The 27,696-nt window shown below is 35.0% G+C and overlaps 1 protein-coding gene across 2 annotated transcripts; it reads left to right on the top strand.

Annotated features, from left to right (window-relative positions):
• The first annotated feature begins 2,837 nt into the window (after positions 1–2,837).
• LOC118269905 (uncharacterized) lies at positions 2,838–27,656 on the top strand. 2 transcript variants are annotated; one of them, XR_007707449.1, is made up of 6 exons: positions 2,838–3,036; positions 21,836–23,344; positions 23,651–23,835; positions 24,382–24,596; positions 25,171–26,016; positions 26,573–27,656. XR_007707449.1 is itself a non-coding variant. In XM_035585271.2 (5 exons), the coding sequence occupies exons 1-5, from the start codon at positions 2,997–2,999 to the stop codon at positions 25,418–25,420; spliced, it is 2,199 nt and encodes a 732-aa protein (XP_035441164.1). In that variant the 5' UTR covers positions 2,838–2,996; the 3' UTR covers positions 25,421–27,656. The 2 variants fall into 2 exon arrangements, 1 of the variants encoding a protein (XP_035441164.1); XM_035585271.2 differs by having other exon boundaries at positions 25,171–27,656.
• Positions 27,657–27,696: the final 40 nt, after the last annotated feature.

Genomic DNA, 27,696 nt, shown 5'->3' on the forward strand with positions numbered 1-27,696 from the left:
ACGATAATTCTCTTTGTATTCTATTTCATTTAAGGTTGTTATTACAGTACTAAAGTAACATGCAAAAATATTGCGTGTAATGAGCTTTAAAAATATTCTTTGGTGAGTATAATATAGTACTTGAGTATCAGACTGACCAATTTCAACATTATATTGATAGTATTCTGTGTCTACTGTACTATTGGCTCCGGTAGTAACCTATGTCCCAAAACTGCGATCTACCTATAATACCTACTCATCTTTTTTTTACAAAAGTAATTATGCATTTTAGCCACACATTTTTTTTAGTAGGAAAAATCATCCTATTACTTCTTGCGCCTTGGGTGAGGTGACTAAAAACAACCCCGCTTAAAATAGGTACTCTAGCTTAGGTCTTTCGCAGTTCCTTTTAGCTACATTTAGACACATCCTTGTGGCCTGTTATCAAAGTTTCATTCTATCAGATGCACGTTTTGCATGAATGCGTATATGTAATTAGTTATTACTACATGCTGATGAGTGTTGACATGCTGTGTTTGTTCCTTTACTTTCGTTAGTTTCAAGGTTAAGAGAAATAGCTAACAATTGTGTAAATTATTACTATTGCATGTTTTATTTTTGCACGTATGTTGGTTCGTAATATTTGAAAACTATTCTAGGTTACTACTACGTTGAATTAATTGGAATGAAAATGTAACTATATACAATTTAAACGGGAAAGAATTAAAGCGAGCTGTTGATATAGGTAAGACTTGGATATTGTATCTATTTCAGACCTATCCAAAACATGGTAAATGCTACTAGGTAAATACTGTTGATTAATTAAATCAGTACAATATGAAGAGAATTTCCACGCATGGGAAATATTTCATGCGTATCCTCCTCCAACATCGGTCACAAAACTAACAAGAGACTGTAAAAGTCTTGACTATCAAATATTTTTTGCAGTTGTTTTAATTCATTAAATTATATTAATACGAACACAATGAATATTCTTTTTTTTGCGTACATTAATCTTGTATGTATGTATGTATGTGTATCTGAGATGTAGAGAAGTATGTGTTTACTAATCGATCTCGAATTTAAACTTCATAGAACCTACAATTTTTTCTCATCTCTATAAACCTTGGGTTCAACAGTAATGTTAAACTTTTTCTATTACAAAAAGAGAAAAATCCTAAGTTCACTTTTAATTCTTATAGAAAATCCTTGACTACAATGTTACAGCGGGAAGTTACTATCACATACGTATGGTATAGACAGCAAAACATTCTCACAAGAACACACATTTAATAACTGGCATTGTTCTGCAGTTGTGTACAATGTCGATTCAAAACCAAGGGTCGTCGATATGAATTGCCAAGTTGTTCAATGTAACCGTGGGAATCTTTCTTGGTCATGTTGCATTTTTTCTTCATTTTCTAGGAAGTGCCTGTTTTGGGGAAACGTAAGGTTAATTGACACTTAATAACATTCTTAAGTTACTAAGTTTCAGGTACAGATAGATGGAATGTAAATGTGACTGGTGAGGGACTTGAAAGTTATCTTACAGTTGACGTCAAATCGCATGATCAGAAGATTTTTGTTTTTATTTATATGTGTGTTGAGTTTCAATTGCAAAATAAAGAGAGGCTTAAGTATGTGTCTGAACCTGTATGTTGTATATTTATGTTGTGTTGTGAACCTAATGTGTTGTACAGTAAACCGTTATATAAGATAGATGATTCATTTTTATTTTAATGTCCGTCTTGTAGATTATTTTAAAATATTAGTCATGTATTTTTTATTTTCTTACGGAAACCAATACTTTCGATGATATGAAATTGCGGGATTGATTTGAAATATCGCGTGACGTCACTTCTATACGTTTTATACGTAGAAATGACGTATTTACATACTCCCACTCCTAAACTTTGGTTCGTTGTATCTAAGTAGTGTTATCTTACATGACATAATAAAAAAAAATACATGTCTATGTCGAATATTTTTTAATACCTAAGTAACGGGCGAAATAGATTTTTAATTTTCACAACCCGTCATCATCCTTATTCAGCTTTGGCTATATAATAATTAGCCAAGTAATTATTATATAGTGTAGTGATTAGTGTGTGTTAAACTTAATACTATTTAATTTAAAATGAATCTAATTATGATTGCCATGTAAAAGTCTGTTTAGACAAAAAGTATTGTGTACCCGTTGTGGTTAAACCTTCTTTATTTGTGTTTGTAGTAAAACGTGACTTCATTAACGGCATGATGTGGCAAAATGTTTGGCCATACAAATGTGGGCCAAGTGTTCTTTAACCATTATACGCATAATAGAAATACAATTTAGTATATGGAGTAGGAATGTATATGCTATTATATTACTTAGCAGATTTTTAGTAATGGTCATTGCCACGATACAGATGTCTGTGAACGAGTGTTACTATCTAATTTATTGCTTTCTTCTTTCATTTGATTGATCACTGAAAAAAAATAACATTAGGATAAACAAATGTTACCATAATTGTCATATCCGGAGCTGCGGACAACGTAAAAGGTTACCAGGGCTCCGGCTCGAAGCAGGAGAAGAAACGGGGTGGTTTTTAGTCAGTAAGAGTCTGACACTCACTCCCGCCTCGCCCAAGGCGGGATGAGTAATTGGATGATTTCCCCCCTCAAAAAAAAAAAAACAATATTATAATAATTGTCATATACGACGTAATCTGCTTAACAACTAAATATGTACAGGTAAAAGAACTTTTTAAAAGAAGATTAAGTAAGTGTAGAAATCACACTTCAGGCCTGGTTTGAATTGAATACACAGGAAGAAGGTTTTATGCCGACGAAAAACTCAACGCAGTGTTTCTCGAGTGTACCGGTCATTCGGCATTCGTATCGCGAAGCGCGCCAGACGCACGCGCGAGTTCGGCCGTTGCGTTTTACGCGGGAAATTCTTTACGTCATTGTTTACGTGAACTATAGACAATATTACATGAATCGAATGAATATCGATAAAAAATAATATAATTACCATGGATTACAAAATGGAACTCGTTACGCTGCTTTTATGCGGTGAGTACATAATGTTATTGTTTAGGATAAGTAAGTGTTAATGATAAAGTTAATTGTTAAAATTATTACTTAGTGCTATAAAAGTATCATAATTGATTTAAGTTTGTCGGTTTGATAGTTAGCTTTAAAATATTTTTTTACAGTAAATAGGTATCTACCTATTTAAAACGTTGCTTATATTTACGTCCTGGAAATCCTGAAAAAGACCGGATTCCAAAAAAATATTTTTGCTAAATATATTCAAGAGTGTAAACAGCGAAATATCAAGGTATTAATCTAAGATTAATTTGGAATCTATACTTACATACACAAACAGCGGAATCACGCTGAAGGGACTTCAGTTATGCATTCAACCTCAGTTTAATTATGTTAATTACTGCGGTCCTCCTTTACCGTCCGTTCTTACACAATGACTTAACAAACATTTTATTTTGTTTACACTTCATTTTACCATTTACAATAATAGGATAAGTATAATAGTGTATGACGTTTATACAATGGATAGTAATAATCAAAATAATCCTATTGTATGATAAAAGACATTCATGCGAAGTTTATCTGTAAGGGATTTCTTACAGATAATCTTTGCCGAATTTATTATATAAGAATATTATGGGCAGGTGTGCTCCATCGTAGGCCGCATCATCACTTGCCATCAGGCGAGATAGCGGCCAAACGGCGATCCATTAAAAACAAAACAAAAAAATATGATTAATAATTTAATTAAAATAATATTTAGAGCGTATTTCACAATGTTTACTTAAGTTTATTTTAACTTACTCGCTAATTCGTGGTATTGTTAGTGACACATATTTTGACACTATTAAACTATACGCAAATATAAAAAAAGATCAATTAAAAGAATATTTTATTTCACAATTTCTGCTAAAGTTTATTTTAACTTACTCGTTAAGTAGTGGTATTGTTAGTGACACATATTTTGACACTAATTAAACTATCCGTCAGTAAAACTTAATTAGACGATAAGTAATATAACTTCAAAATAATATATTGTTTACTTATGTACGCAAAGTTTGTTCTCATTTAGCTCATTGTCAATGTCTTCTGAAAAACTGACTGGTTTGTATTGACAGCGTGGTGCACGTTAATTGCGGTTGTGTCGCGATCGTAATTGCACTCGGCACTCGTAACCAAGAAAACTCAATGTTGTCTTGTGCACTTATCTTAACGTTCACTTCATATAAATTGTTCTGATTTATTTTTTCCTTGAAATATCATAATTTACTAGGTAAATTCTTTGTTAGAAATACTTATTGGCCTTCGTCTGTGTTTTCATAGTAGGTGTAGTTTTACGGCAGTTTCTAAATAGGCGCCTAATTAACAGTTTTAATAGAGTTGATTTCTAGAAAGCAAAAGATAAGTATGTTTCATCAAATTAATTAATGCTGTAATTAATAATAACGTTTTACTTTTACAACTGAAGATAGAAACTATAAACTATTAATTCATTGGTTATTAACAGACACGTATGATCATTAAAGTATCTAATTTACTTTAACTAGAGAGTATAAATTATAATATCTATATGTTCGCCTGAAGCTATTGTTCATTTTAGTGGAGGAAGGGACAGGAGATAGAAAGAAGATAATATTTGTTATGACATAGGTATATGATAAAACAAGAGTTTTTTTCATAGCCTAAATGAAATACTTTCGCGTGTGAAAATGTCGAACTTAGTTCAGCTATTTCTAAAATCATAACAACAAGAAATATAATTTTCGCAATATAAGGTCAAACACAAAACAGTTATACTAGTAGATATAATAGATTCTTCAAGGAACTAAAGAAAACAATTATGCAATCATTTGATAAATACCATACACATCGATTTTAAACCTGTTTTCAAATTTTAATATTCTCGAACTTAAGAGAGAGGAACTTAAGTTTTGCATGATGTATTAGGGCACTATACATTTGCATAATACTCACCTGCTTCTGTCGCAACAGTTATGTGAAGATAAAGTAGGTACAAGTATAACTACCTAAGTGGTGGGTGGATAACTGTATCGCAATTTCGACGCCAATGTCTTTTTTTAACGGACTGTCGACATCACACGATATGTGGTTTCATATAACATTAAAATGTAAAACAATACGCAGTGAATTTGTGAATAAAGATTCCGAACTTAAATTGCTCTATCTTGCCGTGACCAAAGCAGTATTTAGGACTTGGTATTTTGCTGTGAGAAACGATTGGTAAATAATTATAGAGCGGCGTTAATAATTAAGTATTTTAACGTATTATTACGATTGTTTTAGTTTTATTTCGGTAATTGAGTGTGTATTGTTTGTTGCTTAGAGTTTACATTTGACACTAATTTATTTATTTCTTGCATTGTGGGAACAGTTTTAATAATAATATCGGTAGCAATAAAGCTTCGTAGCCTAAGGATCGTATGGTAAACGACTACCATAGCCTAAGTAACACTTGCAACTGCCTTATCTACCATGACCATTATTAACTATAGGAAACTATTTAGATATGTAATTACTCTATCATTCTCGAGGAGCCCTCCCGAAAACAACAACATAATAACATTAAAAGCTCACAATATTTTTTATAGACTAGACAGTCTCTTTAGTTTCTATATACCCCTTCTATTTTAATACTACCGCATTAGTAAATACTTATGTCAGATCTATTAATTTAACATTTGAGCAGCAAAAAATAGTGATACAGTTTTTATTAAATAGGCGTGGTACCTGCATACGGACAGGAAACGGATGTACGTAAGCTCTCGGATGTAATAAATTGTTCGTCTCTCTAGTTCTAAGATTGAGGAGGTACGCTAATCGACAGTACTCCGCTCGACTGATGGACACTTGTAAAGCAAGGAAATGTTTTTTCTTTTTATCAACATCTAAATAGCTTTCTCCTAGGGGTAAACGTAATGAGCTTATTCTCGTTTCCGCAATTAAATATATGACGAAGAAAGACATATTAAACGTGGTTTCAAGATGATGGAAATTGTAACAGTTTGTGGCTATAATGTGAACATTTACCATCATCCAAACGATTTACCGAGAAGTAAATAATCGCTCGTAATATGCCTTGATGAATTGAAGGTGATTTGAAAGTAACATTAGCACTATTTAATTTCATTGGTGTTTAAGAGACTATCGTTGTATTTGATTTATTTTCAACATCAGATTAAATAGTGTGTTGAAGTAATTGATTAGAATGGATATTAGAAGTTCACTCCAAAAATAAATTAATTGAGTAAAATAATTAGGAATGACGCAAAGTATTATTAGTTTGAACAAAGCTACATAGAATTAAAATGATATAAAAACATTATGTAATAAATGGAAATTTATTAAAGGCCGATAGCATCACGCACTTTACATTTCTCTGGTATTACGGATGGCAATGAGTGGGGCTCACCCCTCACCATCAGCTGATTCTCCTGCTTGATTGTCTACCAACCTTTAAAAAAATATAAGTGATATACCTTTATTTTTGAGGGTGGAGAATCTTCCAATGACTTCTCCCGCGTTGGGCGAGGCGAGAGGGAGTATCAGACTCTTAGTGAATAAAAAACACACTGTTCCTACTCCTGCTTTTCGAGCCGGAGCTCCGGTAAACCCGCTAGGTAGTCCGCAGCTCCATCTCCCATTTACATAATTAATATGTTATTAATATTAGGTATGCAAATGATATGATATAATGTCGATATCTTGCTAAATCAATGATTCTGTTCCGATTGCTTGTTTTGTTTGGCTACGTGCCTGTCCTTGTCACGGCTCATAAGTATCTGAATACTGTAATGGTTGAACAGTTCAGATGTTGAAAGTTACCACTTAATCCATTTTGTTTGATTTATTTGTTTGGTTAGTACGTAATAATATTTCTTTCGTTTTTATCTTTGTTTTATTTTCAACGATGATATAATAAGCATTAAACAACTATGTTTGAAGATCGTTATTCCATTTTGGTTTTTATGGTTGGTGAGTTTTCAATTTACTATTTTTCAATTATCTTGTCAAAGATTTTATCTATATTATTTTGATTTTATTTACTCTATTTAAAAAGTGCCTTTTATTTGTTTTTCTTTTTTTGGAATGTCTCTGTTATGGTTTTTAAATAAAATCATCAATCCTCAAATCCGGAAAAGCCAGCCCAAAATGCCAGAAACGCATTTTTAACGCTCCTGGTGTTTCGGGTGTCCATGGGCGGCGCCGATTGCTTATCATCTTATTCAAAGGCTCGGCTTTATCCGATAAAAAAAAAAAAACGACACGTCACTTGTCGGGCGAGGGCAATATTCCAAAGAGGACCCCTTTGTTTAGCAGCGATCGTATTTTGGCTGCTGATCATGTAGACTCTACACCATATACCTACACTGTATGATATGATATGGGATATTATAGCTATCTGGTAACTATAAATCTAAGGAGCAACAGTGATCCATAAATATAAAAACACACCTTACGCAGGTACGCATTATGTCACGCACGATTACGCTTTCTTTACTATTTCTTATATCACAGTTTTAAGTTACGATGATCATAATTGCTTACCTTACTAAGTTCCGGATAACAGCGGTTTAGCATTAAGTAAACATGAATTAAGTTAATGGTTATCATAACATGGTAAGTACTAACTAAATAACACTTATAAATAAAACTTATTTTTGCACTGACGAAGACTTAATTTTTCGTCAAAGCATTTATTTCAAATAATCCTCAATTAGGCACTTTTGAAACGTCAAATTGAATTGTCCGTCAGTCGTTCCAAAGTACAGCTTCGAATGGAGAAGAACGAGCAAGAAAGTCCATCGCTACTCTTTTCAAATAACTACTAAATAGGTAACAATGGGATAGACAGGTAAATAAAAGTATTAAGCGCCTGTTTCACCACCTTCATATAAGTTCCCGATAAACTTAGGTATGTGATAGATACAAACAATCATACAAATAACGTTCTTAATTCAAAGTTATAGGTAGTGCATATAAATTACGTTCTTAATTCATAGTTATGCTATATAAAAATGACAGATTCGAAATTCAAATGTAATGTTTTTTTATTTTTGAGTGTAACAGTAGGTATTTATATGGACAGACTATATAGAGGCTATCCAGATATTAGGAAACAAGTCCTAAGTAATTGATAATTATTCAATGAAACAGTGGTCGGTCAAGGCTCTGAGGACTTAGATACGAAAAATATAAATGTATTTAAACCTACACAATGTTATTATCTTTAGATAATCAAAATATTGATTCCTTCCGCTACTTTCTCTTAATTAATAATTCACTACATTAAAATTTTCACGAAAAAAATTAATTAGTGAATTGAATAATCTCTTCAATTATGAACAGATTATTTTTTAAGGAAGAAATGTTAAGTAGGGTTCTTGTTTATCCGTGTTACAGTCTGACATAGTATAAGTTGAAGTAATTCTTTATTTTAATGCAGCGATGCATACGTTTGTGATGCAACCAGCCTCTTGATGCAACGGTCACGCAACGTGTCTTCTGAATAATTATACATAAATTATGTGGAACCGAGAACCGACAAATAGATGATACGTTTTTGGTTTGATTTATATTGGTATTTTGTAATGTTTTCTTAATACAGACATAATACTTACCTAATGAGTAATGTGCTTTAACATAAAGACTTTTATCAACCAACTTTAAAAAAGGTGGTTCTCAGTTTGACCTGTATGTATGTATTTATGTAAGTTTGTGCTGGATTATCTTTTTTTTTAATAACCTTCATAATAGCCTATATATATATACATAGGTATGTATGTCATATACCTAAAGTATTGTGAAATGTGGGTGTACATTGGCATTATGTGCCATAACGTGCACCTCTGCCTACCCCATCGGGGATTAAAGGCGCGAAGTTATGGATGGATGGAGTAAAAAATGTAGAATATCTCAGAAACTAGCCACTTTCGGACCAGGGACCTCAGAGCTAATTTTGTAAAAAAAATGTTGTATTATCAGAGAATTACGTCGAATTACAAGTCACCCTGTATAGGATATTGTAAGCCAATCTGTAAGTAAGGCAAAAAAAACTGGTTTGATTGCACTTGACTGCAATTATTATATGTTTAATGCTTGGTTGAACATACTTCCGCCTAAAAATAAGGCAGTAAGTTTTAGCACGCATTTTGGTTGGTATTGATAAATAATAATATGGAACATTTTAGTTTCGTATGCCTTATGGTGGTTTCTAGGTATAATTAGGATAACATGAAATTTGTTATAGAGCTCCTATCATGGCGGGGGTATATAGGTCTTGAGGTGATGGCATAAAAGTCGTTTGTACAAAGTTATTTGGGTTTAAAGAACGGTTTTGGGTTAGTTATCAATTCGGTGCAACGAAACCCATCAAAACAATTCAGACATAACAACTTCATTGAGTCTGCGTCAATAGCACAACAATAACCAATCTGCGTCAGTTGGTAAACTTAACTGGATTAATGCGATAATCACTTCCGCATCACTTTTTATCGATTGAAAACCTTGCATGTGGACGTAATGGGGGACTGAGATTATAGTGTAGCGTACGAAACTACAAACGTAGTGTTAGTTGAGGTTCGCTTTCACCTTCGCCAGTGACGACCCTACCGACCTGACCGGTGACCACAGCTGCACGTGTCAAGCGTATCACATTAATACAATACACTCTTATTCACCATAATAAAACGTTACATAAACATCCCATGATTTCTTCCAAGAATGAATATTAAGAGGCTGTATCAATCTTCTAGTTAAAAGGCAATTTTCGAATGAGTCACGAAATGCAACTTAGGCACAATCGAATCGATACAATCGATTTCCATTTTGTAGGCACGCTACTTACTTCCGTGTCTTGTTGCCGGACTGTGAGACGGTGAATTCAGATTATATCGAAATTCCAATCCGTTGAGAAAACGGTCAATTGAAATTTTGTACCTTTCTAGATGCATTTATTTGCAAATGGATGCATTTGGTGTTTTCCATCGTTGCCCATCAACCTTTGGTGATTCCATCGTTGCTTATCTTAACTTCTAAATAAACCAGAATAGGATATATGTACTTTCATACATTTCTACGACTGTGTAATATACATATGTAGGTGGGTTATAAAGTTTGAGACTAGCCGGATTTTTTATTGATTTCAAATGCATTTATGCACTAAATAATTTAAATTGTGTACGCTTATAAACATGTAGGTAACGAAATGTATTATTTCTTAATAATAATGATTGTTGGAAATCCTTTGCATTGCAGTGCGTTTGAATTAGTTAACTTTTAATATCCTTCCCTAATTAGTGTAATTGATCATTATTAACAAAGTAAAAATAATATCTGTTCTGAATACTGTGAGAAATTTCTTCACAAACTATTCTTAAATTTTTATTAAGCTGAGAATTCACCCATTTCATGACAGACACATCAACCCGCTAATTAAAGTAAGTAAGTTAACATAAGTTTAGGTTGCAGAGAGTATTGTTACTTCGTTAGAAACTTTAGTTAGCTCCTTTGCACACTGCGGATCGTATTGTAAGCGTATCGTTACGTCGTTCCTAAAGAGATTAAGGGCCTGTGGTGTCACTGTGTCTCATTAAGGTTCTGTTAATCTGACGACTGACGGAATAGGACATAAGTATTTTCCATACAATAATAAGAAGGCCGAAACTGTACCTTAGATGTATTTTTTTTCCATAAATAATGTTATGCATCATGAAAATGACTCAGTCAAAGTCAATGTCAAAATTATTTGTATCAACTAGACCGGGAAGGCACTTTTGAACGTCAAATCAAATATAATAATATTAAAAATGTCTATCTATCGGTCAGTCATCTAGTGAAGTTATTTGCTCGTTCCAAAATGTAGATTCCTACGGAGAAGAACTAGCAAAACACTCTCTTTTTCAATCAGATTTACAATACAATTCTTGGTAATATTATTTCTAAACATCTAATAACAAGTTTTGTATGCAGACTTTACTTAGTAGACAAAAATCGTGCTTGTCTTACTCTTGTCTAACCCGTCTACTAATAAAACGCCTTGTGTACGAATGCGCTTACTTTAAATAAATAGCAATTCTCAAGATAAACTTGTGCACTTACGACACCCTTCGGCTCCTGCGTTCAATTATGCATGGGTAAATGTTCAACTAAGCCGACTTTCAAATAGGAGCACAGAGCACTATACGATACTCGATGTCGAAATATAATACCGACAGGATACTATTTCATTCGGTAAAGGCTACGACATTTATAATGTTGATGGCTCATGAGGACATTAACAATATAAATTCATTTTGTAGAATAATAATCGGAAGCCTTGCAACTCAACTTAGAGTTGCAAGGTTTCCGATAAAAATATAATAGGAAGAATGCAGATTTTTTTGTGTATAAGCTGGTAAACGTGTCGACGGATCACCTGATGGTAATAAATTACTGCCGCTTATGGACACCCGAAACACCTGAGACGTTACAAGAGCGTTATGTCGGTTAGGAATATAAGGTTTGTTGGGAAATTAGGGATTGGGAAGATTGGAAAGGGGGCTAATTGGGTCTCCGGTAGAGCCAGCCCATTCGTGCTGAAGCATGGCTCTCCCACACTTAAAATGTAGATGTGTCTATGTAGTCACTACTAATACACTAAATCCAAGTTATTACCATGTTCTATTCTAATCTCCGAAAACATCAGTAAGTAGTTTGTCCATATTAGCTGAATGCAGGAACGAGAAGGAATGTGTATAATATTTTTTTACTGCATTTCTGCCATACAGGTAATAACGCGGGTATTTATATAACAGTTTCTTCAACGCTTAACATTCCTATATGAACCAGTTCAGTCAAGTTTAATGCGTTCTTAGAATATAGTGAAATACAGTGACGTTCACGTCTATCTACAGTTGGTAACTTTTGAACCATGTTATATTTTTAAGAAGTTATTTATGAAGATGTTTATTATCTTCAGTAGATGATGCCGTTAATTTAGGCATTAATGCGATAGCTACATACGTATGATGGCAATTCTTAGGTCAGCTTAAAGCGCACATTTTTGCTTAACTGTGGAAATAATAATTAGTTTTATTAATAAAATGTAGGAGTTTACATACGTCTAATAGTTTTGATGTTGGATGTACCCAAATAATATATAACTTTGAAATGTATAACTTTAAGATTAAATATGTTTTAACAAAGAACAAAAAGCTTGCGGAAAATTGACGTTCGCGGAGCGCAAATGGAAAGGCGTAACTAAAAACTTAAACAAAGACTACCTATGTAATGTATCTACGAATATTATAGGAATTAGCGTTGTGCACAATCATATAATCCGAATGCAATAGACCGTAGCGATACGGATGTTCAACTGCTCAACATAACAGTAAAGTATACCTCAGATTATGTAAAACTGAGGCTATCAATTATTATGTCTGTCAGTCTGTATATCCTAAGGACAAGTAAAGACGTGATTATTAAGTAATTGAATTTATACGCTTCCAACTGTCGGTGATTATTCATCGTATAAACTTTGTAATATGTACAATATGAGTTGGTATTCAAGAACAATGGTTCGTGCTTTACAATCAGTGTTCCCACGGTAATCAATAAGTCCTTCAGTAAACGTATCGACCGCATTTGTATTGTATTCACAGTTTCAATGGTGTTCTTAGGTATTTAGCACTTGTATACATACATAGTACTTCATGAAATCATCTTGTTGATGTGACAACATTGTAGGTTAAAGTACTACTACCTACTTAATTCTGCTTTTGGTAAGAAAATTGGGTCGTGGTAATCAATGGTATATTGTGTGTCAATATTAGTCCTAAAGCTCGTTACTTGCGAAAAGACGAAAAAATGTAACAAGGTAAGGAAATACGTGTGAAAAACTGACGACAAATATTTGAACGAATACGGTGCGAAGACATCGAAAGGTTGCGAGTTTCCAAGTATATGTACATCAACATTCTTAATCCAGTAGCAACTTTACGTAAACAAACATTGCCTTGAACTGCGCAGTGAGGCACGCGACATGTGTCTATTTGTTACATCGTAATTAACCTCTTAATTAAGTGCACGGAGTGAGTGTAACGCGCCGAGTTCACGTTTAATAGTTTTAATACCCATTGTGATTGCTGAGATCAAAGAGTTAAGACATATCGACGCACGGTCGAGGGTCAAGTGTCAATGGAGGTGTATTGTGTGGCGTAGTACGAAAACTGTAGTATAATGACCTGCTATTTATTGTGCTCTTTAGAAGGGTTCCATGAAGGCACCAGTGGTCACGCTCTGGAAATCTAGGGCATAGCAAATGGCAATGTCTTAGCTGACCTGCGGGTACAATAGGAATTAGCTGATACCAGTACCCAAAGTCGCTACTACTACTACGACTATTCGGGTAAACAATACGATTACGAAATCATCGGAAATTTTAACAGGAGGACATTTTTTGGTAAAATTTTGCAATTATAAATTAATGTTACAAAAACCTGCATATGGACGTTGCAAACGACATTTCGCGTCTGTCCTTATTTATAACCTGTTTAATTAAATTGACGTCAGAATCTAGAGGCTAGGTGGTGTATACTTTGTTAAGTAACATTTATATAGTTTTATAGTAGAGTTCTGCTTCGCAAATATTACGTATGCAGTAGAAAACTCAACTGCCGTTGGAATAGAAAACTTATTTATTTTTTAATGTAGTCAATAGTCAAGCTTTTTACCTATGTAGATGAAACTGTAAATACATTTTTGTACTCGTGTCCTCATGCATTTCTAATATAAAAGTAGGATTAGAATTTATTGGAGCTACTAATTAAATCCCTCCGGCCCTCAAAGACGTCAAACTAATACGTGCAATTTGCTATGGTGCAGGAGAAATAGGAATGAACATAATTCTTCTAAGGGAGGAAATAGCTGACAGTTCAATTAACTGTTATTACAATGCCATCATTCCAATGTTATATTAAGGTCATCTCTAGTATATAATCCGCAAACACATCCTTACATATATGTACGGTAAATTACATGCAATAACGTAAAGAGATAGGGCTTCTTGCAACAAAGGGAAGGCCCTTTGTAAACAAATTTTGAACCACAGTTTGGCAACAGATCTCAATTTCCATAATATCGTTCAGCTATAGAGCTATATATCTCGGTGGCATCTATTAAAAGAATAGCAGCATTGCACCACACAAGCAAACAATGGCGTGGATAGCAGAGCGGTGTAGAAACAGCACACACGTGGTCTAGTTGCACCTATCAATTAACCATGATTAAAAGTAAATGCAGGGGTCATTCAGTTATAAGGTAGCGCATCAGACGATCTCACGGCTTGTTTGAACAATGCTGATCTGAATGTAGTGAGACAGAATAATGGATCAATTAATTTAGTGTAAGTGTGGCCATGAAATGTATTCGCCGGCCGACGTCATCGGATGCGTAAAATTGTATGGAGATGGTTCGAGATCTTGACCCAGTTAGCAACTATGTACAACCGTGAAATGACAAAGTTAGTTAATTTTTACAAAGCATGTTACATAATTGATAATTAAATATTTTATATGAGTTTTGTTGAAGTGAAAAGTTTTGTTATTTGCTGTGGTTTCTTCCAGTGCATACAAGACAGACCAGTTAGGTAATTATCTTGTATTTTGCATGAATTAGTTATTACTGCTGTTTTATATGCTGTTGGCATCATTAAGATAAAACTGGAATAGAGTTGAAACCTTACACACATAAATATAAACATTTTAACATAATATAAAAAAGTTTATGTGACCGTGTGATAACAACTACTCATGCAGATTGTTTTTTTACAATATTATTTAACAATTGTTTATTTTTAGAGCATTTGAATATAATAGAAGTTTTTTACACGAGTCACGAGTTTCGAATAAAAAATAAACGTGTTAAATACACAACAATCCAACAAAAATGCCAAAACGAATGCAGAAACGTGTTATCTCAAGGATTTAAAGCAATTTGGAGAAGATTACATTACATATAAGTGCGGAAGAAGGGTAATATAATTTATTATAGAGCTGGTTAACGCAGTCTTACTTTATTCAACGCCAATTAATTTTGGTCATAATTATCTACTTAAGATTATCAACAATGTCAAACAGTCTATAATGGATTACTGCATTGTATAACAGCGTGAGAAATATTCATTGTCACACCATTCCATGAGTATAACGGTCAGTACGTGGTGTGGCATACTTTATATTATGGTCAATTGGTCTTCTGGTGTACCTATGTGATATGTGACATCGCTGACGGCCGGCTATTCGGCCCGCCATCCGCCACAATCTCACCTAATCGGTAAACAAGACGCGTTTTATGTAATGATCTTTTTGGCGTCTGTCCCGTGCACTCTGAGTTTCGCTTTCACCTTAATAACGTACTTTCCAAACTTTGGGTTTTTGTTTATGGTAAATAATGCGGCTCGAGGATGACTTCGGATCACGCTAGTCTTAGAGGAAAATGTGCTTGTGTAACTAAGCATTTACAGTTAATAACCGCATTAACATTGTATTTTAGTTATGTATACCTCCGCATTTGTTGTAGTTAACTACGCATGATGATAAGTAAAAGGTTCTTTCTTTTTTATGAAATAAAGCAAAACTATTTAAAGAAACAGATACTCAATTTCATTGCAGTATCATGTGCAACTATCCATATAGAGCCCTAAACATCGCGTGACTACGCGCAGCCGCAACCGCAACATACAGCTAAGATTTTTGAATAAAATTAAGTGAAAGTAAGCTTGATCACACATCTAATACTCGAGACCGATCGCGTCACATAATGGCATGGCTACATTAGCTACTATGTTGGTCGCAAACGGATGGAAATCGATACAATATGCTGTCAAAACTCGCTTCGGCGAAAGTTATTTGCGGAAAAGAATAATAAAAAATCGGATGTGACATTTCCGTGATGTAATAGTAGATTGATCATTGTGGTATGACAGATTAAATAAAGCCTAATTTGAATTTCAAAGTTGCCATCTTAGTAGATAAAGTAAAGATGTCGGATTATTATCTAACAATGTCAGGTCAGGTTAAAGCCGAATTACATATTAATTTGTTGTACAATAATATTACTAGTAAAATTATTTATATTTGCATTACGATATAGACATTTTTGGGTAACTAGAAAAGTGGAGTTCAAGATATTGGCGTAATCAACTTTATTTTTGTCTGTATTATGTCAACATGTCAAAATAATTTATTTCTTAAGTCCATTAGAGCTAATAGCAGGTTATCAGAAAAATTAAGTATGTCAACTTCTTTCACGTCAATCGGTTAAACATTAAAGCTACTTGATCATGCAAAGCTTGCTTAATGTTTTAAGGACAGTGCACCTAAGATCCTTTACATATCTAGGTGAACATTATGTGGATCCTATGCTGTAGGAGATACCGTTACTTAGTTTATCTTGATGTCTCCAAAGAGTTTATAATCTTGGAGACGTGCGCATTGTGCACGGTCCGTCGTGCGTGCGCTTGCACAGCGTGACCGAGGGCCGCTATCTACTACTGACATTTTTTACACAATAATAAGACTACGAGGCGACGGTTCCACGCGATATGATTATATTGTAATGCACAATAGAAACCTTGTACATTATGTTTAATGTTATATAATTGTTTGTTCCTGTTCTATGATAGAACTGGACGTTTGGCGCATTTTTGTGTCCGCTTTTTAATGAGAAAATTGCACAGATACGTGCTGATATTAACAGTTAAAATAATACTTAATTTAAGTTGCACTTAACCTAATTATGGTAACAATGTATATCATGCTTGTTTATGTTTGTCTTCAGAAGTAACATGCTCCATATTAAATTACTTTTGTAACTAAAACTTAACGTTATAGTGATTTGTGAGATTTTTTATAATAATTAACGTGAGACATACTAAATTAACTAAAAAAATCACGGTTTACTCACGTATATTAAAGAAGTAACTGTAAAGCTCTACTACTTTCGAGTAAGCGAGGAGGTAACTCGTAGTAAATCGTCTTACATAAAGAAGGTCCATAATTCCTTTGCATACTTCGAAATCAGAAGTAAATTGGTTGTCTCTAATGGGCTGTTGTTGATGTGATGTATTTTTTTTAAGTTGCCCTTCACGAGTAATTTATCCTGTGTCGTGGGTGTGTTTACAAACATAGAAATTCACATACATCTGACACCCAGACCCGAAACAACAATTTGTGGATCACACAAAGGGTTGCTCCGTGCGGGAATCGAGAACGCTACACGCTACGCGGCAGCCGGTTGTTCAGCCACCGCGCAAACTGTGCAAAAACATCTGTACTCGTATATCTGGAATTCATAGCCATCAACACCATTAAATCTCAAAACAAAGTAAATTCACACACAAAGTATCAATGATGCAAAAAGATTTTCTGTAGAGCCACACAATCGTGACTGATTGTAACAAAGAACGATCATTACAGTGTGAATTATTTGACAAATGAATCAATGATCACGATTTGTCTTAATGAACAGATGCAACCTTGATATACTTGTTTAGTTATAGTTTACGGACCAACTTGAGAATCACCTGCGAATATAGAAACGCTTTTTATTTATGTAAATGGTGTGTTATTGTATCGGTATCTATACTATTTTGGCCAAGGTAGAGGTATTTTTATGGTACAAGCCGTTAAACAAGAAACGGATCACCTGATGGTAAGTAATCGCCGCCGCCCATGAACACCCGAAACACCAGAGGCGTAACAAGTGCGTAGCCGGCCTTTTGAGTGTTTACAATATTAAGGTTGTTGGGGAATCGGGGATTGGGAAGGCGGGTAATGAAGCCTCCGGTAATCACACTCACACAACGAAACACAACGCAAGCGTTGTTTCACGTCAGTTTTCTGTGAGGTCGTGGTATCAGTCCGGTCGAGCCGGCAAAATCTACTGTTCTTATAATTGCTTATAAAAGATGCTCTGACCTACTGTTAGATGCCTAAAACTATATCACCTACATACTTTGTTCCTAAATAGTTTATGCTGTAACATGTTTCGAAACAGAACTTTAAATTAACCTTGAGGTCAAAAGTTATATCCTTGTGAATGGATTTTACGACGAAAAAAATGAACTTATTTATCGATTAAGTACCTAGACTCAGGAAGTAAAAGATTGTGTAAATTATTTTTATAGTTTAATAATAATAATGACCTTCGCTGATACTGACTAACCCGATTGCCCTTTAGCCGTTCACGACACAAAAATTACACTCACTTTTGTGCATTACGCGTGTAGTAGGTTATGACTAAGCAGATTTGATTATCGAGTTTATCATAATAGATCTGGTCATTTGATATCACGTTCATGAAATCTAACAGCGGTATTGACAGGCTGTCGAAGAGTGATTGTCCTGTTATATATGTATAGGTAAATAGGTATCTTGTAAATAATATCCTGTTTGCGTATTAAATTAACGCTGCTATCAAATGACGAAATTAATATTTTGTCATTTTTAGTCTAGAGTCTATCTTATGAAACTTTGCTTAGATTTTTTTATATTACAAAATTAAATAGGTAACCCTTCGACGTTTTCCTTGGGTATACTTACTTACCTATTTTAGATGACATCTATGTAACGTCTTTGACAGAAAGTAACCATTTGTATGCCAAGAATGGCCTACATAATACATTACCTACGTGCTGGGAGCCACGGAAAAGTCTCGAGATACAAAATACTTATTATAAATAGGTACGATGATGATGGTCACCATTCCATGAAGCTAATATTTATCGATAACTTAACAGTAAATCATGAGCTAGCTTTGGTACTTCAAGAGATCTAAAGATATTCATTGTGAGTAGCAGAATGCAGAAATGCATATAAAAGGTCATTTTCGTGCACTTGAATGCTGGTAGTACGTGGGTCACAAGTTCAATAGTAGTTCTATCAGATTTGTCTAGCTATTTATCAATGATCTTAAAGCCAGAAAGACTACAGGTCAAGGCATTACTCTGTTTGGTAAAGCTACCAAATGAAAACTTTATAGCTGCGTTTCAATTGGAAAACCCGCTTTGTAGATGTATAAAAGATACAGGTGTCAGTTACCAGAGTTAAATACAGCTACATACATTACAAGTTACCTTGTTAAGTATAACTAATTACTTCATTACATAGGTACTAATTCACAGTTCAGACACACACAATTCCGTAAAACTTACGCATGCTTCACTCTCACGCCTTTTGTAAACCGTTTTTAATTATATTGTAGTTGTATAGGTACACTCCTTTGATTTTATTTACTCCAATTAACTGATTCAAGCTATTGAATGAAGGTGATACTAGGTACGTACCTACTTAGGTACATTTAAAAATAATTGAGATATTCAGTACGAAAACAAGATCACGAGTGACAGTGTACAGGATAGGTATCGGAGAGAAATTATTAGAAACTTTAGAGACCAGAACTAATTATACCTAATTATTTATTGAATAAATCAGCTTAATTAACGGTATCTCTAGTGAGTTGCAGCCAGGATACGGATCTCCGCGTGCAGAGCCAGTCACTTCACAAGGCTCTACCCGTATTCGACACACGAACGATCCTGCCTTTCTAAAATGCTTACCTACAATTTATTTCGTTGTCGCACACAATCTGATGTAGGTCTAATAAATATGTAGGAATAGTGTGACTGAGAACCACGACGGTACCTTTATATTTATTATTTAACCACTTTTCTAACGTTTACGACAGTTTTATGGGCGGTTGTAAAGTTCACTAACAATAACGCAACTAGACAAAATATTTCTAAGACTTTTATTGCAAGACTACACTAACTAGTTGTGCTGGTTAATTACTATTATATACTTACCTACATAGATACATTAGTATTATGACTACACATGTATTTCTTCTAAATAACATTAACTCTTTCGTATAGGCACCAGTAGGTGCCTATACGAAAGAGTTACGATTACTTAAGTGAAGCAGTAGTAACTGCTTCACTTAATTAATTGCTTAGATATAGTAGATACAATGTTCTGTCACGGTTCCTATGTACTTCCTTCATTTGCTCATTAGGTACACCAGCACTAAATGTTTAATCAGCGCTCATCACGTATCTACCTACCTAATTCTGGTCAATGAACCTATTTATCCCACTCTATCCTTAATAACCAGCATATATTGCTATGTAAGTAACTATTTTACACGGAAAAATGGACCGTGAAGATATTAAATTAATTGCCTTCAATTGTCCCGGTGACTGAGAATGATTTCTGTAGTCACGTTTCTCGATTACCGTCGTTGTACGCGGCTTCGCCTCTCCATCAAACCAATTCATCTGTCCGGTTCGATTGGTTCCTACTGATGGAATCAGATGGTCGACTGTGATTTAATAGCCCATAAACATTGCTATTGATTACGTTGGTACGTGTAGCGTAATCATAGCAATTAATTAAAAGAAGATTGTATCATCTACTATTATGTTCTTTGATGTAAATTATAGAAGTGCGTGTGAAAGCGAATATTTATCATGGAGACCACAACATATTGCGCAATTGGAAATATGGAATGCTCGTAGATGAGATACGTAGGTAATTAGTACGACTTTGAACTAATGTCCGAGAGAATATTATAAGGCAGTTCACAGCTACCTACTTAGCTATTCTGTTATAAATTTCCTTCTAGGTAACTATTCGTTTACACTTAATTATAAATTAACGGATGAGAGACTCCTAATCACTTCATGGTAAAAAATATTGTCGTTACCGAAAAACAAGCATCATACCCAACAACCGTAGAAAATTAGCTAATTATGAATAGGAATACAAAAACATGAAGGACGGTAGGTAAGCTACCAATCTAATAGAGGGTAGGGCGAGCGTTGACATACCTTACCATCTTTTTAAGTTCAAAAATATTATTATGTCGTAATAGATATTTACGTCTTCATACCTACATCTTGTTAGATACAGTCTTTACAATAGAAATATATCTAAGGGACTAAATAGAACCGATATTATATCTACTCTACTGACTAAACTACCATGTATGAAGTTAAGTATGTATATGTATCAGTCTTCTAAAACACTATTGTTAGAACTGGAGCATGTTTCATCACAGCACAGCTGGTATTTGTGAGTACGGAGCTAGGTTAGACCCATAGATTTATTGAGCACTTACCAACGCAACAGGATTCTGGTCAGTGAAAGTAAAGTTTCGATATATTATAATAAGTCTATCGGTAGTTACTTAACAGAGGCCTCGCTGCTAATAAATAGGTCAATTTGTTACTGATTAATATGAAGACGGACAGACGCAATTAGATGATTGTTTCATAACAAACATGTGATGAGTTTCGATGAGATTTCGGTGTGTAGGTAACAGATAAGATGGGCGTGTCAAGTATTTCGGTGTATTACGTACTAAGTAGGCGTCTGTTTACAAATAAAAAACTTGGTCTGATTAGGCTTCTTGTGAAAGAAACATTTATGATCTACCTACCTTTACATCAAATAAAAATATAAACTTGAAAATGAGATCAGCCGTTGTTGCTTAATCTTGCTAATCGTAACCGATGAAATCAGTGATATAGGTAAGCACTATCTTAATTCTAAGGTAGTTTTTACAATGTACGTAGATTAAACGCTGACTATATTTCAATATTCGGTACAATGTCAAGTTGAAACGCCTTTTTGACCTCGAAGTAGGCATTGTCTTTTCGCGCTTGGGAAATTGTTCAAACAGTCATACAGCCGACTAATGTAACAAGTGTAACTATTTTAATGAGCACTATGCGACGTGAATAATAAACATTTTTTCGTTGTTTCAGTTATACCTGCGTTTGTCGCATCAATCACAATCACACCAAATGGAAACAGTCCCGAAATTAAAATGGTTGGAGGAATGTCCATGGACGTGCAGCAGGATTTCGTACCAATGGAATCAAAAATAGAAGAAATTGCTGTCAGAACAACCCGTGGAAAGAAGCGAAAATCGCAAACTAATAATAACTCTACGAAGTTGTCGATCAACGAAAGATACAGGAGACTAATACCTTATATGACATTCTACTATGCCAACGATTTGGCGACACCGGTGACGGATAACGTAAAGGAAGTTGAAGTAGAAAAAGCACAAATACTTGAAGCTAGCGGTATAAATCATGCCAATAATCGTGAGCCCAAGAAAATTGTTTATTCTAATAGAAACATTCCTAGATACCAAGGAAACAGATTAACTCAACACAACATCGCGTCAGCAAATCCAACGAAAATCTATTACAAAGGAGGTGTACCAGTTTACCATGCTCCAAGCAAAATATCGCCAAATTACAATCCCTTGTTTACGGAATTTAATAACGGAGTCTTGCGAAATGAATACGAAAACGTCAGATTGGTTCATAAGCAAGCACCAAAACCTCAAGGCATTTCGTTTATACCAACAACCAGAAAGCCTTATCTGAATTTATACAATGAGGACTCGCCCAACATTCGGTATTATTTGTCGGAGAAACCGAAATATAAATTGGTTCCTTATGAGCAAACTCCTCCCGTTAAAGTACCAGAAAATGAGAACGTATATGACATAACAAAAAAACCAGTACCAGTATCGGTGTTAATACCTAAAGAGCATGTTTATGTGAAGGCAAGACCGGCTCGGCCTCAGTATGTTTACGACAACATTGATGTTCAACAACCAACCATCAGGAAGCAACCATCAATTGTTTCTGAAAGTTATTATGAGAAACAACGTCCACAACTCCTGCTGGCTCAACCTATTGTGCAAAGTGGGTTCAAACCAATAGTTAACTCACCTCAATATTCTAAGGAACCTGCAACTTATACTACGAGCGTACCTGATATTGATCCTGATTTTGAAAATCAGAAGTACCATGAAACACATTTACAGTCTCCGCAAAATGGAAACTATGAGGATCTAAAGCCTCAATACTATCAATATGTGGTTGACCAGGCCCCAACATACAAACCTCCACAAGCAACATCTAACAGTGGAGCAGCAGCTCCACTGGCGTCTCTGTTGAATTCGCTTCAGTTGAATAAGTCCATTCCAAAGCCCATTACAAAAGAAAATGTCAGTGCGTCCATTAGGACTTTACTGCAAGTGCTAAATGTTTTGAAGGCTGTACCACAATCAGGCAATGGAGATGTCCCGGTTCTTAGCACCCCCAAACCATTTGTGGCGTCAGAACTGGTTAAAGTATCCAAACCAAGTATTGATGCTCAACCGGAGCCAGAACCGGAGCAGCCATTACCGGAAACAGAATTTCCTGAAGAACCATACCTCGCGCCCGTGGACACTCCTTCCCAACAACTTGATGGTAAGTAAGATTAACTTAAATTTCAACTCATACTGATCGTTTTGAATATAACACGAGTTTAATAATCTATAACTTTAATACACCTAATATATTTTTTCTAAATGGGGCTCCTTATACTTTTTAAGAAATTTTTATCAGTAGTTTAAGGTTACACATATAATACCATATAAGGCATGTGACACAGGTGACCCTGCAGCTAAGTTATGTGACAGGCTGACAGAAGCTGCGAGACCTCAGATACTTTAATAATAAAATTGTTCTACTTAAGTTGCTGTCCTTTTAAAGAAATGATTACGATATTTGCAGAGTTATCACCTGGCGTTGGAACCAGTCAACATTTCCCTTTGCAGCAGACATCAGACGACGAAGGTGGCACTCCAGGACGACCAGGCATTGACTACCCCATACTTACCACGATCCCTACCACCAGCTTCGACTGCAAGACGCAGCGGTACAAAGGCTTCTTCGCAGATCCTGAGACACGTTGTCAGGTAACTTGCAATGTACAAGAATGTTTATGTACAAAAAATTGGTGTTACGAAGGGAAAGTAGGTCGGCCAGCTGTCTGCGTCTGTCTATGCATATTGCATTTGTGGTAATTGCCTGGCTAGAGGATGTCTCCCAAAATGGTCACTGGCTATATGGTAGGTATCAAAATGTAGTACGTTACGGGACGTTACTTAAGACTGGTCTAGTATTCGCGAGCGTGAGTTTTGATTAGGTTAAGTTCGAATCAACGTCACGCCCGATTAAACCGTCACGTTACGGTTCATTCACTGAAGGGATGGGTAGGTAAAGGAGGTACACAATGTGTAACACCCACTTTCCACCAGCTATGTTATGAGTAGTTACCTATTTCCAGACTAGGTATTTAGAATTAAAAGTCCAGTTTACCCGACTCGGGAATCGAACCCAAAACTTGAGACATTCTTCTCAACAGTTGCACTAGTGGGTGGGAAGGTACTCAATAAACTACTTAAGAATTTTTTTCACATTACAAGATGAGTAAAACTAATTATTGTTATTTATTGTGACAGGTGTGGCATTACTGTGACCTAAACGGAGGACAGGCGTCGTTCTTATGCCCGAACGGGACGATATTCTCCCAGGCGGGACTTACCTGCGACTGGTGGTTCAACGTGCGTTGCGCTACCACTACTCAGCTCTACGTACTCAACGAGAGCTTGTACAAGTACATCTTGCCACATTCGCCCAAGTTCCCTGAGGATTACAGTGGCCCACTGGTTGACAAGTAAGTACAACGAAGAGAACTAGCTTTTATGAGCGATTGTAATTACATTTTTATAGGTAACAGATAACCAGGTAGTAGGTACGAGTCCTTATTATCTGTGATGTGTACAGAATTTTGGCTAAATATGTACAGCTGGTAGGTAATCCCAATGTCTTAGACTAATCAAGTAACCACTGTTCACTAGATGTAGACCAGATCAAGTGGGTAACTGTCAGTGAAAATTAGGAACTTGTCGGAAACTGGATTGTTTTAATGCCACTTCAAGTGTCCATGGGTGGCGGCCATTGCTTATCATCAGGTGATCCGTCTGCTCGGTTATCGGCTTATTCCATAAAAAACCTGTAAAACTGGTACACATTTACCTACTTATTTAACCACACTTTGTGGACTTACCAGTTAACTATAGATACTTACCTATTCCATCTCCAGTTAAGCCGTCATAAAAAATATTTGATTTGTTTGATCCTATAAACTTTGTTCTGGTTTTTAGGTGATAGGTACCTATTTTTAATTCATCTTTAGCTTGTTTTATTGAACTAAATAAATATGTGACACTATTATTCATCAATTCCAGATACCTGACCCTAAAATTCAAAGAAATGGAGGAACAATTCAAAAAGAACAAGAACAAGCAGAGTGCTTCTGAAAAAACTGATTCAGACGAAGAAGAATCTGATGACTCTGGTGAAAATTCTACTGAGAAGGAAGATTCCAGTGAGAAAGAGGACACTGAAGGGGGCAAAGGAGAGAGTCCAGTCAGTGAAACCAGTGTCATTGTAGACTCGCCCGGTGAGAGTGGGAAAGTCGAAAGGCTACAAGAATAGTTCTACCATCACTAATAGGGTAGATGTCTAATTTTTATTTTAATGTCCGTCTTGTAGATTATTCTAAAATATTAGACACGTATTTTTTATTTTCTTACGGAAACAAATACCTTCTAAGATATAGATTAGAAATATCGCGTGACGTCACTTCTAGGTACATTTTCTTAAACTTTAATTCATTTTATCCAAGCATTGATATCTTTGAAATAACAAAATAAAAATGCGTGTCTAATACTTTTTTATTGCCTAACTGACGGACTAAATAGATTTTTAATTTTCATACCCCGTCATCATCCTTATTTATTATTATAAGTGAATAGTTACACACACGTCCCTCCGATATTAAAGTCAGTGTTTCGATTCGCCTCAATACTAGTGGCGCAGTAAGAGGGACGTCTCTAGATCTTTGTATAAAAAATATTCTGTAGTGAATGAATAAGGTAATGTTCTCGCATTTTATAACGCAAGAATTTGTTGCAGTCGGGTATTAAGAGATATTGCCTATAATACAAAAAAATGTAAGTCGAATTGTAAAGGACATCTCCTTAAATGTATGACTACTATGAGGGTGTAGAGTATAACAATAACTGTGATAGGTACCTAAGTAAATGGAATCCCATCAAAAACATCCTGTAAAAAACCCAAGTCTCGCAGCTCAGTCTTTCTACCGTCAAAAGTTGTGAGATCCATGTAATACCAAGTCGGTTAATCTATTTAGTGTCTACTTGAAGGACCTTCTGTCTTAAGTTATTACATAAGTTATTACCATGCCAATATTAAAAATATTTAACGTTTTAAACAAATAGATCGACTTGGACATCGCTTGATTTGATTATTAGTATGTATCACACTACACAGCACGACGGGCCAGCGACCAACAGGAACGAGAGTTTCAATCGCGTGAGGCGCGAGAGACTAAAGAATCTAATATAATATTGTAATATTCATTTTGTTTTCATGCGATGTCCAAGTCGATCTATTTGTTTAAAACGTTAAATATTTTTAATATTGGCATGATAATAACTTATGTAATAACTTAAGACAGAAGGTCCTTCAAGTAGACACTAAATAGATTAACCGACTTGGTATTACATGGATCTCACAACTTTTGACGGTAGAAAGACTGAGCTGCGAGACTTGGGTTTTTTACAGGATGTTTTTGATGGGATCTCACTTCTTTTTGTAGAGCCTTTCTTTTTGATACCATCTACTTCTAACGAATTTTGTTAAAGGTCTTATGATATTTTCTTATTTTTATATGTAGTCTTCCTCTTTTTCTTTTCCGGTACTACTTCTTGAGCTTCAGCCACAGTTTTTCTCAAAGCCCACTCCCTGTCTCTATGGGCTTTTCTCGGAGGCTTACCTATTAAATTTATAACCACCACCAACCACCAACTGCATAAATAACTTTGTAATCCCATATATTTATATGGGATTACAAAGTTATTGATGCAGTTGGTGTATTTGGAAAACTGGACCGAAATTACAAAATATTTAAGTTTTCCCATGATTAAGACACTAAACTCTATATGTATTCCAAATATGAAGCTTCTAAGTCTGCTAGAAGTGCCTTGGACTTTTGATGATCGGTGAGTCAGTGAGTGACAAAATTTAGAAACTTTAACAAGTTGTCATTCTTAAACTACTGGTTCAAATTGACTGAAATTTTAAATATTCCGTGTTTATACAATGCCGGATTAGTTACTGAAGATTCAGGTTTCTTGCTTTATCCACAACCGAATTATAGGGGGTCCAAAAAGGCCCGAATTGCTTCGAGAAAAGGATGGTACGGCCGTGCCGCTTTTTTTTTGCTCGACTTGGCGGGGGCACTGCCGTGCCCCCAGATTTCAAGCTAACTCTGAGTAAATGTCTCTATGCCAGTGTAAGTTAGTACTGATTGTATTGCGAGTAATAAGTGAATACGGATTATTTTGTACGTTGTTTTGCCATTTTCAATGTATGCTTCTCTTATAAATTATGATTAGTTTTTAGAGAATTAAACTTGCCATATGTTGCCATGTTTAATTCAGTTTCAATGTAACTAGGTAAGTTTGTGTATCAAAATTGAAGACTTGGAGTCACAAGTAGGTAATTTAATTGTAGGTAATGCAAGTATTTATAGTTGAATACTCATAGTGATATTTGTGCAATGTGTAAATAAATCACACCTATTGTATGTGTTGCCATTAACATGATAATCATTGAACTGTGCAATAAAATTATTTTATTTACCGAAGATTGCAGTTTTTTTGTACGTCTGAACAAAAGAAACACCA

Source organism: Spodoptera frugiperda, chromosome 30 (assembly GCF_023101765.2).
Source record: "Spodoptera frugiperda isolate SF20-4 chromosome 30, AGI-APGP_CSIRO_Sfru_2.0, whole genome shotgun sequence".
In the NCBI taxonomy this organism is placed as follows: Eukaryota; Metazoa; Arthropoda; class Insecta; order Lepidoptera; family Noctuidae; genus Spodoptera; species Spodoptera frugiperda.

Coding starts and splice junctions, on each gene's coding strand:
- LOC118269905 (XM_035585271.2), top strand. CDS start 2,997: ATGGATTACAAAATGGAACTCGTTACGCTGCTTTTATGCG. Junction 3,037..21,835: donor CGTTACGCTGCTTTTATGCG/GTGAGTACATAA, acceptor TCGTTGTTTCAG/TTATACCTGCGTTTGTCGCA. Junction 23,836..24,381: donor ATCCTGAGACACGTTGTCAG/GTAACTTGCAAT, acceptor TTATTGTGACAG/GTGTGGCATTACTGTGACCT.